Source organism: Plodia interpunctella, chromosome 14, assembly GCF_027563975.2.
Source record: "Plodia interpunctella isolate USDA-ARS_2022_Savannah chromosome 14, ilPloInte3.2, whole genome shotgun sequence".
Classification (NCBI taxonomy): Eukaryota; Metazoa; Arthropoda; class Insecta; order Lepidoptera; family Pyralidae; genus Plodia; species Plodia interpunctella.
This window is the reverse complement of record NC_071307.1, coordinates 6,059,672-6,074,134: the sequence shown is the minus strand read 5'-3', so window position 1 is coordinate 6,074,134 and position 14,463 is coordinate 6,059,672. Positions and strand designations below refer to the sequence as shown.

The following is a 14,463-nucleotide window of genomic DNA, read 5'->3' as shown; positions in this document are numbered from 1 at the left end:
TAGGTTGATGTGCTGTTGACTGTACAAGGGCGGATCTAATGATAATATAAACTAAGTATTAACCGCACACGTTTTATATCTCGGACGTTTCGTATCGTGTTATTTTGGTTCAATTATCTATTTATATTTATTTTAAATTTTTGACTGGTTTGTTAAAAGCCTAATTCAGATTTTTTTCTATGATTATGTATACTTAATACTGGTGTCAGGTGCTTTAACTTGTAATACCATCCAGTAACAACATTACTTATATAAGGACTTACATTGATGAAGGTGATGAACATTATTTATAAAATTGGACATCATAATGGAGTAACTCGATGCGATCCATATTTTATCTCGTTAGAATCACAATAGGCACTTCTTCAAAAAATAACAGTGTTCATCGACAGAAATTGGAATATATTGCACTAATTTTGAGAAGTATTTTTTTTTATTACAAAGGTTATCCGATTATGGGTGGGTTATGTTTTTTTACTATTACAAATCCTACCTACATAGTTATTAAATAGATTTTAACTCGTGCAAAATACAATGAATAGAATAGCCATTGTATTTTTGCAATATTGTTGAATTGAAAGCATATTTTCACAGAACTCTGGTTAGCGTTGACACGTGTGGTTTTTTGTGTCTTATTGTGTGCCGGGAAATGAAAGAATTGTTACGAACTGTTCGCTAAGCTTCTAACATTTATTTATTTTTTTCTACATATATAGAGGTCGTGGTTAAAGTAGTGAAGACTGTAATCGAATAGTCCTAGGTTCGAATCCTACTCATGAGTTTTATGTCAGTCGGATTCATATGTAGTTTTAATATACATAAATAAAGAAGAAAAAGAAGTAAGTCCAGTAAGAAAGAAAAACATCATGAGGAAATCTGTTAAATTCACAAAAGTGTACATGCAACAGTAGACACTGTTATTGGATTTGTAAGATTTAGTCAGATTGAATTGGCTACTTGACTGGGTAAAAAAATTAATATATAAAAGTATTTAAATAACCAAACACAATCAATAAATGTCACTTAATTATCAGCTTTATTAATTACGTTTTTTGTTCTCATTAATGTATACGCCATCAAAAACATGCTGTAAAAAAACCAAGTCGCAGTTCAGTTTTTCTACCGTAAAAAGTTACTACCCTACTTAAGGGACCTTCTGTCTTAGGTTATTATGTAACTTATTATCAATCAATAAACAGTCTTTTACGTTTTAAATAAACTGCTTGTTTATGATAATTATCGCTTGATTTGCATATATACCAAAAGATTACAATTTATTTAAAACATTATTGGAGGTGTTTTTTATTGATATATTTGAATAATGCGAATAGATTTGACAATGCTACACTCACCAATCAGCACTGAGTTTGTGTGCTGAATTCTGGCCAATCATAGCTCACCATCCTTATGTGGGGAAGAGGGGGGCATAAAACTGCTATGATGATGTTATTTTCATATTTCAGCTGCTTTTACACTTCCCTATACAAATTATATACTTAATAGGTTTTTTTTCAGACTGTAAATATTGCGGATGCCTATTTGGACCCACGATTCGACCCATCGGTGGATGAAGGGACGGGGTTCAAACACAACACTATCTTGTGTATGGCTATCAAGAACTCTGAAGGCAGGATTATTGGAGTCATACAGGTGACAAATAATTATCTAATGGCTTGCCCTCTTATTCGTAAACAAATAACATACTTTAAGAAAAATATGTTTTGTCACAATATTATTGTCGTAGACAGAACGAGACAAATCATATAATTATTCGCAGTATGCTTTAACTTTCTTATAAATAAGAATGTTGACGTTAAAAAACAACATTTTTCCAGATTTAAGATGAAAGAAAAAAGTAATTATTTTTGATATCCTTTGCGAAATGTTACGCAAGCTGGCACTTATAAAAAAAAACTGTATAAAAATATTGGCATTCTAATCGAGTTTTTATTAATTTGATGTCTGACGTAATATTACAAGCTCACTTTCATATATTCTTTGTTAGGTTTTATGCTTAAAAGTTATATGGTTAGATAATTAATAGGGATAAATGTGGCCTTTGCAATATTTGATTGCCAGCATAAACTTCCTGTCATAAAATCATAAATTACAGGGAGGAATCAAATGGTGTCCGCTTAGCAATGGCATTTGAGTTATAGAGGTAATTTATATCAGGACCGACTATCGAACAGAAATTATTGGAACCCCGTATAACTTATTGGTCAAGGGTTTAGTGGGGCTTGGCCACATATCACTGGATTACCCTACGACCTGAGATTCTAAGATTATGCGTTATATCCATCTCGGTGACTTTGTAGACGCGTCATCTATTATTATGCTCGTGTAAGACTATGAGCTACAGTACTTAGTATAATTTTACGATAATGAAAAGTAGCAAAAGTCTTTAAATTATCTGAGTATCTAGCGTTCCGGAATCAAATGTCATAATGTTAATCTTAAATTACAATAGAAAACAGCTTAAGTCTAAACTAATAATGTAACTGTATTATTATAGGTTAAGAAAGTTTAATGCACGTTCTTACCTGGGTAAGTGCTCTAATATGGGTTTAGGTACATTATAAAGTTGAGAGTTAAATGTTCAAATAGTCACATTGTAATGTTACTGCACTGAACATTGCCAACTAACATAACACCAGTAGTGGTAATGGACTTACTCGTAGAGGTTCTAAACTTACCGAATTCTTTTTTTGTGATTTTTTTTCAAAATACGAATAATTATATTGATCAACGCAAAACAACGTAGAAATTGTATGAAGTTTGAACGTAAGTCAACGCACATCAGTGTCAAACCCTATAAATAATAATGGAGCCAACGTACTGCGTCGTCGCAACGGAGCACGACTGAGCAATGAGGCATGGCTCTTATATACGTTTATGTTGTAAACGCATATTGAACTTGCTGCATACGCATCAATGTGTAAGGGGCCAAGTTTTTTCCTCTGTAAAACACTACAGACGATAACGTACGTATAGTGTATTTTATTAATAAAAATGGTCTAGTCTAGTATTACACTGAGACTATTAGTCAACTCTTCCGACGATAAACACACGTGAATGATTCGTATTCCATCAACAGATAATTCTATTTCTCGCGTTAGTTTTAATCGAATTATGTATGGATTCCTAATTTTGAGCTGTTAGGATTTGGTAGATCAATTAGAAAGCAAAAAACGATTTCGTTTTGTATTTAAATTTTCACATATTTGGCATTCTGGATATAAATAGCACGAAAGTATTTTTACTCTTGCTTGAATGGTAAGTCACGATTTGTGTTTACGCAGAGCTAAATGCGGTAAGTTTCCATTTGTACAGTCGTCTATTTGCACGTTATTTGCGAATGCATCTTCCCAGGTGCGATATTGATGCAAAATTCGTGTCTACACTATAAAATGAAGTCTTGTCTGCAGGACTAAGCTATTCGTTAATTACGTTAAATTTTCGTTATTAAAGTTTGCTTATATTGTGTAGTATTTAATTTATTTTCTGTACATCAGTTTTTTTAACAATATAGTAAGCTATATTTTTGGACCATTTCGATTTAATCATAACATAAGGTTATCATTCTAAACCCTTATAGCTTTTTGGCTTATAAAAATCGATTGGCTAATATTTCTGTAAGTGATTAAGTTCCTTTATTTATTTTTATGGCCGATAAACCTTCTCTCTCTCATCTAAGTGTCCTGCTAGTTTTTTCCTCGGCCCTTAGGCGTCAGAGCTCAGGGACCTTTTTTCTCCACGTTTTTCTTCCTACTTTTGCTTCCAGTTTTACCAGGATCAAGCATAAAAGGTCGTGTCAAAATGAAATGTTTGAGGGCCGAGGAAAAAACTAGCAGGACCTACGTAATATAATGTTGTTTTATAGTTCTATTTTACTTTTTCTAATCACAAACACATAAAACTAGAATATATACAAAAAAGTTGTCCAGGTTTATAGTACATATTCCAATAATATGGTCACTTCAATCATTCATCACTTGGAAGTACTCAAGTTCTATTATCTATCAACTTAGCATATTCTATTGTATCTAAATTGGATGTAGAATTTACACTTGTGTCACTCGGTACGAAATCGGTTTTCACGAACTATAAATATCAACCACTTGATAAATATATGCTAAATAGAAATCTAAAATGGTTAGGTTATTTGCTTGTTGTGAATTATTTCGTCACATCCGCCGTTACAGGAGACGAAAATTAGGACGGATCCTGGGCTCCAATGCTCAAAGTTTAAGGAAGGAACCGGGCTAACGCTCATTTGAAAGAGAGATGAAAGAGATCCATTACAATACGATGTGATGAAAATACGTACGAATATTATTAAAAATATGGAGATTATTTAGCGTGAAAAATGTTGGCTTCATGACAGGCAAATTAAAACTAAATAAATTGGAATCCAGGCGTTTAATCTTTGTCAACAGCAGCTCGTAACTTTAAATGAGTTTCAGTCAAAAAGTTCAAAGTTTTGCGCAGTGCGACAACAGCATATAAAGGATTGGTTTAATTTATTTCGGGATGAAACTGCAGTGACCCATAGTCTCTGATTCACGGCTCGATGTATCCACGAATAGCCAGAATTTGATGCTAAAATGAACGAACTAAATTTAGTTTGGAAGGAAACTTGCTACCTATTATATTAACAAATGCTGTACTTACACGTAATAAGGTAGTTATCTAGGTAATAAAACACGATAATAAATGTCAGTTTAATATTCTTAATTAAGATTTATAATTTTTTACTTTCATTAATATTTAGAACGCTTTGTCCAACATACGTAAAGTCACCTCTAATCACTATCATACCATACAAACCCCATAAACATGAAAGGAAGATAAAAAATACTTCATTTGTTATCCTATTCGTTCTTTTGAAGCTGACTTTTTATTTTTTTATTTTTGATGTGACTTATATCAAAGTGACGCGAGGCTTTTATGTTCTGCAACAAAATTTGTGTAGTTTCATTATTTTCATCTATATTTTTGAGGAACAATAAATATTCTACTACTACTTCACGTTCAAACTAAGTATATCCTGATTTATTCCCATGGGGAAACAGTACTGTGTTGGGGAATATGGGCATTTCCACTCGGCACTCATAACAAATTTAATCTTTATAAAAAACAAATTAGTAACAAAGTTATTACACACAAACAAATTAATAATTCTACGAAAATACTAAAATCCAAAGCGGTCAGAAAATTCTCCTACATATCAGTAATGCGATAATTTATATCTAGCCATATTATTCTGTATAAATGAGTATAAATGCTTACCAACTTGAGACTTACGGCTAAGTACAGTGACAATGTGAAAACGAAGTTATTGAATGCTTATAATATTTGAACAGCTGCTTTTCTATAACAAATGTCGTTAATCAAAAGTTTGTAACTCCGCGTTGCAAGATAGGGAGAGTAATAGAATGTCATTTGTACGTTATTAATAAATGATTATTGTTAAAAAATAACTTTTGATCTAAACTCTGAGCGTGCATTTATCAAACATGTAAAATAACTTATAATCTTATGTATGGAGTAAGGATCAATATGTTTCAACTAATTGGTTTCTTCTCTTTCTTCCTCAGCTGATCAACAAATTTGATGACCTACTGTTCACGCAGAACGACGAGAACTTCGTGGAAGCGTTTGCGATATTCTGCGGGATGGGCATCCACAACACACACATGTATGAGAAGGCTATCACGGCCATGGCCAAGCAGAGTGTCACCCTTGACGTGAGTACTTTATATATTATCACATCTCTAACTTTTCAGTACACGGGGCCTAATTTCGTAAATTGTTATTCATACAATTTACGAAATTCACACCTCGGGCAACTTCAGACCAGAAATAATTGCATGAAGTCGTTGAATCAATTAAAAAATTATTGATTAAAAAATAGAATATAAAATAGAGATGAGTTGCTGAAGTGTTAATTTGTACTCATTTTTATGACGGCTATCTGAAGTAAAATATAATTTCAAGTGTATTAGATAGTATTACTAAGTATAGAGAAAATATTACATTTCAGGTTTTAAGTTACCACGCATCAGCTTCAATAGACGACGCTCAGAGGCTAAGAGTGAGTTTATTTTATTGCATTTTTTTAAACTTGGTTTCGAGAGTTAAATTATATAATCCAACCGGTTGATATTTATCATTTTGGTTCAATTCTGAAATCTAATTTCATTTTGATGATTTTATGTATATCTGTATTCGTAATCACGATTGGTATTTTGATTACAGACGCTAAGGATACCTTCCTCAGTCCACTTCAACCTACACGAGTTAGAGTTCGACGACATTGACCTCACAGATGACGACACATTACGAGCTTGTCTGCGCATGTTCCTGGATCTCGACTTTGTTGAGAGGTTCCACATAGAATACAGCGTGCTCTGCCGATGGCTGCTCAGCGTCAAGAAGAACTACCGCAATGTAACGTACCATAACTGGAGGCACGCGTTCAATGTCGCGCAGATGATGTTCGCTATTCTTACCGTAAGTATATTATACAAAGTAACAACTTTGTAATACACACACACACTTTAAAGAGAGACTTCCTCAATATTATCATAAAATAAATAAGTACTCGACTGAAATATGAACCCATTGATAAATTGGTCATATAATTTTTACAGGAGACACAGTGGTGGAAGATCTTCGGCGAACTGGAGTGCTTGGCTCTGATCATCGGCTGCTTGTGCCACGATCTGGACCATCGGGGGACCAATAACTCTTTTCAGATCAAGTGAGTGTATGGCATTCTTTATTTTGCTCTCTCTTGGGCCATCTTCTTTTGACAACGGTATTATGTTGGCTAAGTTAGTTGATACTTCCTGACTGACGTCTATTCGCAATTGTTTTACTAAGTATCTGGTTAAAGACAGGAAAATGCAGCTAGACTCACCTCAACAAATATTTTACTAAATATATTTTTCGCAATTATTATGAATTATTATGCGAAAATATCGTCGTCCCAATTAATATAAAAAGCGGTCAAGTGCGAGTTAGGCTCCCGCACCGGAGTTCTAAATGTTTAGGTACACATGGTTGTTGTTTTTACTAACAATAAAGATATTTTGTATTTCAAATTTCCAGGGCATCGTCGCCGTTGGCGCAGCTGTACTCCACATCTACGATGGAACACCATCACTTCGACCAGTGTCTGATGATCCTTAACTCGCCTGGGAACCAGATCCTTGCGAACTTATCCTCAGAGGACTACGAGAGGGTTGTTAAAGTGCTCGAAGATGCTATTCTATCCACCGATTTAGCTGTTTACTTTAGGTAATCATTTCACCTTTTAAAATACCTTTTTCCCAATGTTTTATTTGTATATGTGTACAAGAGTTGCGATACGTCAGAGATTTTAGACCACATTTAGTTATTGAGATTGAATAGGGACACGTCCGTCGCCTATGACAAAAATCTCTTCCTTTCCCTTAATAGACTTTTACAATCTGCGAGGGCAGAGAGATTTTCTTTCGCTCTCAGCCTAGTATGGAAAACTGGAATTCTAGAAAATTAGAATATAAATTATTATGTAATTATTCGTAAACTGGATGACTCAGTATTCCAAGGTAGGTTTATCCATTATTGCAGTGCGGTCTAGATAAACATTGCATAGATGTTCTGACATATAGATATTGTGAGGTGGATAGTATTGAATGTGGATATAAACATTATATAAGAGAGAGAGATTTGTTTATTACATTAGGGTACCAAGATTCTTGCTTTCTAATAATACAATGGATTGGATGTGAGTGAATGTGACATAATATAATTAAGTAGGTAACTATTCAGTCATGCGTATTGGAGTAATGATGATATTTATTGCCTGTAGAATGTTACCTGAAATAATACTATGATACTTTTTGTACCGAAACTCTTACGGAAACGAAGTCCTAGGGTGAAGCTTGAAATTGATAAACCTACTTATTTTTCTTATCTATCTAGATCTATTGCTGACACTGGTATTATATTTATAAATCGCCTCTGCCTTCTGACATCATTTATCGACTACCTATTGTCATCTAATGGCAAACAATCGCATGTATAGGGTTACTGGTATCAAACACAAAACCGACAAAAATCGTAGAATAAAAGATCTATGTAGGTACCTTATGCGCCTTTGGAAGGTTATGCGTTAGATACTAGTAACCCTGTATACTACCAAGTAGTCGAGTGTGGAGTTTCACTACTCATTTAACATTCCAGAAAACGCATCCCATTCATCGAACTGGTCGAGTCTGACCGAGTAGTGACCCCGTCGTGGGGGGAGTGCGAGGAGCGTCGCGGTCTTCTTAGAGCGATGTTGATGACAGCGTGTGACCTGGCAGCCATTACCAAGCCCTGGCCCGTGGAGCGGCGGGTGGCGGCGCTAGTAGCGGGCGAGTTCTTTAGGCAGGGAGACCTGGAGAGACAGAACTTGAATCTGACTCCTATTGTAAGTATTGCTTGTATATGTAGTTTTAAAGAATCCTATTTGTTTTAAGGAATGATAAATACTTAGATAAATAAACATACCTAAGTTTTAATTGAGAGATAATTTATGATTGTTTTTCTTTCAGGACTTAATGAATAGAGACAAGGAGGACGAGCTCCCTGCTATGCAAGTCAAATTCATCGATTCTATCTGTCTGCCCATTTATGAGGTATGTTTGATAATATTTTAGCTGATCAGAACCATTGCACCTTAGCTAATAGAACGTCTCAACTAAAAGTTATATTACTAGATAATTCCATATAATTTTCAGTAGGTATGCCTAATGTACGAATCTTGACTAATGTATGAATTTATATTGTATAATATATTAAAAAATGACATTACTAATTCCAGGCATTCGCTGTACTGTCGCCGGCCTTGCAACCGATGCTGGATCGGGTAAAGAGCAATAAGGCGCATTGGATCGAAATGGCGAATAACGGTGAGAAAATCGATTATAGTCTCGAAAAAGAAACACCCGAGAGGAATGACAAATCGAGTTTAAGTTCTCAAAATGTTGATGACACAGAGAATACGTACGAAGGGGATAGCAGCGGCGCGGTGAGTCTGTCGTCGGAGAACTCCAAGTACGACAACCTGGAGAACCCGGTGGTGGGGCTGCTGTGCTCCGGCGCGCTGGCGCCGCGCGACCCCGCCAAGTTCTGTCCGCTGCACGACCTCAACTGAGCGGTAAACGATCCAACTTATTGTCAAATTCTACGTTCCGTTTCTACGATTCCATCAAACACTGACGTTTGAACGAGTGCTCCAAGTTTAGCTGACATGGCATCGGTTTTATCATTATTTGCTCGTTTGTTTATCCAACCTCAGAGCATTGTTAAGATAAATACGTCTGCAAAAAAATTTCAAATAAGCTCGAAAGAAAAATTGACAATCTCGTAAAATTTGACATACAATATGATCGTTTTAAAGCGCTTAACAATATTGTGATATAGTGACACACTTCTTTATTGATGATTGCGTCCATAACCTCGTAGGCCAATAGACAAGCCGAGTAGTATAGTCGTATCTCGAGTTAAGAAGCACAAATATTGTTTGTGATTTCATTCAGAGTACACGTTGCATTTTAGAATTCATTTGATTAAATAATGTTTAGTTCCTTTATACGTTTGATTGAAAGAGTGTATGTAAAACATCATATTTGTCTAGTTTGTAATTATGTAACTCGAGTATTGCATAAACATTTTCAATTTGATGGGGTATGTTTCCATACTCGATTGTTTTGTTGGAAATTTTCCCGCCGTATCACTCATATCATTTCTATTGGTCTGAAATCGACACAGTTGACGAGAGTAACCGAGCGATACAAACAGAGTTGTGTGATATTCGAGTAATAACATGATTTTAGTCGAATTTCAAATTCATCTTGCGCATGGCGTATACCTAGTATCGGTAAGTTGTCATGATTGTCGCACTATTTTTGTACACTTCATTTTAGCTTTATATTTTTTTAAGAATCTATGTATAAGAAATTTTAAAGTATGTACCTAAATGTTTGATTTACCTCATTCGATTATTCCTACGTATTTACATGAGTCATGCGTGTGTTGGTCGCTAATAATCGTATTTGAATATGCAATCTTAATGAATTTCATATTTGATGATTTTTTTCTATGAATATTCTTCCCGTAGTAAATAAATGATAAGGGCCTAACTGTCGTTTCTTAGTTATTTCAATGAAATGACCAAAATACCAAAAAGTTTTGAATAGGTGTTGTACTAAATTGTTATTTTGTCTAGACTGTTGGTGTAGTTGTAATAAACTTACATGCTTTGTGTATTAAGATGGTAAAATATGGCATATTCGTCTGTAAAGAACCTATATTGGGTAAGATCCTTGTGTAGGGTTGTGTAAACCACGTGAACGTTGTAACTAGTTACGGACCAGTACCTAACCTTCCATTCTAATGTATAGTCGAAAGTACATCAATCTACACAAATTCATTTGCAAATTCGCCCTTTTTACTGCGGCATAAAGATCTATGTAGGGTAACTTGACATGCGGTCGACTGTACTAGTTATTTGAATTCTCATTTTCCATAAGATTTGTCGATATCTACTGTACTTTATTTGACAGACAATTTATTGTTTACAAATTCACAGGACATTTGTTTGTCTGTAATATTGTCTAAATATCTTCGTAAATTATTACGTTCGTGGTGAAACACCAATACTGCTCATACGACTTGAAAATGAGTGGGTTAAGAATGGTAGTTAGTTCGAGTAGTTAAAATTTAAGTACCTACACTTTTAATTTTGATGGCTTAATAACTCGTCACTTTTAAATAAGAATACGATAATAAATATCATTTTTATGATTTTTGCGACAATATCTACGTACATAAAAATGCTAAAGTAATGAATTACCATCAACTTTGTTTTTCAACATGTATAATATTTTTTCAGTAGTATTGTCATTAAAAAGTGATGTTATGTATCTATTTTCTAGATATAAATAGATCATATTTTGCACTTTAAGTTTTGTAAATAAGTTGATCTATTACTAACACGATAATTGGTTAGTACTTATCTTTAAATTTCCGATTTATTGTTTCGTTTATTGGTTCTTTGGAACTTTTGCCTCGCATCTTGCAATCTGTACATGTAAGTATACAAAAATATACTTATTTAATAATAATAACACCTATTAACTCACAGTAGAAGTATGGGTAAAATAAAATCGATTTAAAATCCATTACAGTTTCAAGTGACAGTATAAAACTCACTTCAAACTGACAATGTACCTAAATTGGGTCCGTTTTTTAATGCCGGCTCCACACTATCCGCGAACAATTCGCCAAATTTGGATTCGGTATGCATTGTTGATTTTTCATTGCGGTAAATAAAAATATTTGTCCCAGTTCGGCGATATTGTGGAGCCTACTATAAAGTTTATGTTGGAAAACCATAACAACCTGAATACGTTAATTTTTACAATAGAACACGTGTACATACTTTTTCGTAAATATTGTAAAGCTAAAATATTTTTTCCTCGACAAAGACAGTTACGGCACCCATAATCCATTCCAATTTATTTGTTATTGGTCCATATTATTCTTGTGTCGTCCATTTTATTAACATTGCTTGTATAAAAAAGTATAATATTGTCAATTAAAGTAGTCAAGTTTATACATTTACGGTAACACGTTTGTGATTATCGAATTTAAACCTCTTGAGAATAGAATAGAATCTTAGTACATTTTATGAATTGAACGTAACTAAAAGCATCATAATATGATAGTATGTAATATGCCTGAGAAGTACCGTGCGTTCTTTTTCAAAAAACTGATATTTTGTAATGCTATTATTTCCAAAATAAATCCGACGTAAGTTCGATCTCATGAAATGTGCTAGACTAAGGGATCCATTTTCAATCTAAATCTCGCTTACACTTTGAAATGTGTTTTATAATAAATAATGGTTTGTATACAACAATGAATACTATAATACTTATCTGAAAACATAAAAGTCGTCATTCTCAACATTCACTCAATTGACTTTGTCTTGTGTCGTGTTTTGTAAGTTTCATTTCAATTGTTTACTTATAGTAAACAATTAAAAAAATATTATGACCATATTAATAAAAAATATTATGAAATATTAAATATTATGAACGTTTCATCTTTCATTACTGTATACAAAACCAAAAAAACTTTGTTATTAAATATATCCTTCCCTTTTATGACAACATTGCGACCAATTTCAACGTTACAAAAAATAAATTATTTTGTTATTGGAATAACTCTCTATAATTAGATATTTACAATGTGAAAAAATCTCAAATTAATTGTGGTGAACTATGTACAACACTAATTTAAGATTACTGTAAGTATTATTAGAAAGTAATTAGAGAATTAATAATTGTAATTCACAATGAGGAGTTGTATGGTGTGTGAATAATATGGAGGTTGTTTTGTTCCAAACAAAAAATGTTATTTATTTATGATTAAACAAATTTTGAAATATCTGTTTCTTTTATTTCAAGCTTCATCATACTTATAGACACTTATTAAAATGGAAAGTGATAATTATACCTAAGTATACATATTTTTACCAAAAAGTACCTACTTACGATTTTGGGGCGATCGAAAAATAGAGTGGATTATGATCAAATTAGGAATAAATTTGGCGTTTCACTGGTAAAAGTAATGGTCGATTTTTTTACGAATATTTCTGTAATGTAGTTCTACTCAGTTCAATTCAACGTACTCAACATCCGCTATTCAACACATGCAAATACCGTCTCTTGTACTCGTTAAGTTGTGAAAATCATAGACTCATTAAAATGGTTATGTCTATGAACATGTCTTACGCGAACAGAGGCTTACGCGAAAAACGTTGCTTGATTTGTATGTTTTTTTTAGCGCAAGGAAAATTCAATGTATTCCGAACGAACTTTTAGCCGATAGTGTACAACCGGCATTAGGTACATGTTTTCATAATATTAAGTACGACCACCGCCATCTAGTGACAGAAGTTGTACACCATAAAACTGGAGTAGCCAGCATTGTGCGTAGCTTTCCACGCGATGCTTTTCTTCACCGCAAGCAAGTGGTATAGATGAGTGAAAACTTATCATGAATATTTTGGGAAAAATAAATAGACTAATATTAAAATTTGACGTAGGTGACTTATTGCACTTTGGGCATCTGATGTTTTCACCTGTGGTTTTTGTGGTTGGGATTGTCTGTAGGACTACGGAACCCAAAAAAGGGTTCCGTAACTCGAAACAGAAAACGGTACCTTTAAGTTAGAACTATGTCGTACTGTCCGTTGACCTAAAGCAAGAAGTCATGTTACACAGGAAATGTTCTGATTCGCTACACACTATCGCCCCACTCAGATTCCGATTTTGTGGAAACTTCTATGTGGGAGTCCAACTCGCACATGACCGGGTTTAGTGATGATTAATTGATAGTAATATCAATTGTTATTAATTGATAGATGCCGTTTATAGAAAACTCGGCGCTGATGCCAGATTTAAAATCCATAATTTTATTGTACTGGTTACTGCCATTCACTTTAAAGTTTTTTTTACTCCCTCCACACGCATATCAATCCCTTTTCTATTCCCGCCAACAACAATTCTATCAATAACACTGCGCATGTCAGTCTCGCCTTCTACCCTCTCTCTTCAATCCTAAAGAGGGTAAAAAGGAGAAAAAATAACCTTACTACAGCTACGCTTGCGCGGTACGAGCAGAAAAACATACGATGCCGCATATTCTAGTCCCCATCAGTGTAATTTAAATCGAAACCTAGAAAAAATGTACAGTCCTAATAGATTTAATTAAATAACTGTGATTAAGATTTGATCTAGCTTAAAATTTATTAATCAGTGAGTGAATGAATTTAATTGTTGTGTAGTTCTAATACTGTTGATATTGGATAACTTTCAATTAAATCATAGTGCTGTGATCAAAGTGCGAAGATAGTCGTAATAATAGTCGAAGTAAGTAACTAGGAATTATTGTTTAACAGGATTAGTTAACATCCAACATCGGTAATAAACCATTTAATATAAACTTTAAATTTAATTTAGTTTAAGTACGTACAACTACAAGCAAAATTATATGTGACCTTTAAATGGCCAAATGATTTTTAAATTTAGTACCTATTTTGTATGTATGTATGGCTGTTGGTCTTCCTAATAAAAAAAATAAATAAAAAGTACTTAGTTAAATTTTTAAGTTCTACGTTCAAACTTGATTTGTATAAAGACTTGTAAAAATAATAAAAAATGTTATTTAAAATCTATTTATTTACGCACGATCTATATGAAAACCTTTGATGACTAATTCTCGCGTGATATTACATGTCGCTATTCAAATACAGACTTTAACGATTAAGTAATAGGGGAGTGCTTAATTTGAGTGTTTATTGTACCCATCGTGGATCGATATGGTACGATGCGGTTGTAAATTTTTTATACGTTTGTG

The 14,463-nt window shown here is 33.6% G+C and overlaps 2 protein-coding genes across 12 annotated transcripts in view; both read left to right on the top strand.

Annotated features, from left to right (window-relative positions):
- The window catches only part of Pde11 (Phosphodiesterase 11), a 156,297-nt gene extending 143,808 nt beyond the window's left edge, over positions 1 to 12,489 (top strand). For 10 of the 11 annotated variants that reach the window (XM_053754388.2, XM_053754384.2, XM_053754387.2 and 7 more), the window contains 9 exons: positions 1,516 to 1,650; positions 5,601 to 5,750; positions 6,047 to 6,097; positions 6,262 to 6,516; positions 6,657 to 6,766; positions 7,117 to 7,305; positions 8,236 to 8,464; positions 8,589 to 8,672; positions 8,858 to 12,489. In XM_053754388.2, coding sequence (XP_053610363.1) covers positions 1,516 to 1,650; positions 5,601 to 5,750; positions 6,047 to 6,097; positions 6,262 to 6,516; positions 6,657 to 6,766; positions 7,117 to 7,305; positions 8,236 to 8,464; positions 8,589 to 8,672; positions 8,858 to 9,190 — 1,536 coding nt within the window. In that variant the 3' untranslated portion in view covers positions 9,191 to 12,489. The remainder of the gene's footprint in view (positions 1 to 1,515; positions 1,651 to 5,600; positions 5,751 to 6,046; positions 6,098 to 6,261; positions 6,517 to 6,656; positions 6,767 to 7,116; positions 7,306 to 8,235; positions 8,465 to 8,588; positions 8,673 to 8,857) is intronic. The other variant, XM_053754386.2, reaches the window with a different exon arrangement.
- A 1,236-nt stretch (positions 12,490 to 13,725) lies between these two features.
- The window catches only part of LOC128675165 (uncharacterized protein), a 46,632-nt gene continuing 45,894 nt past the window's right edge, over positions 13,726 to 14,463 (top strand). Inside the window, exon 1 of the mRNA XM_053754374.1 lies at positions 13,726 to 13,976. The gene's annotated coding sequence lies outside the window, so the exon portion shown is untranslated. The remainder of the gene's footprint in view (positions 13,977 to 14,463) is intronic.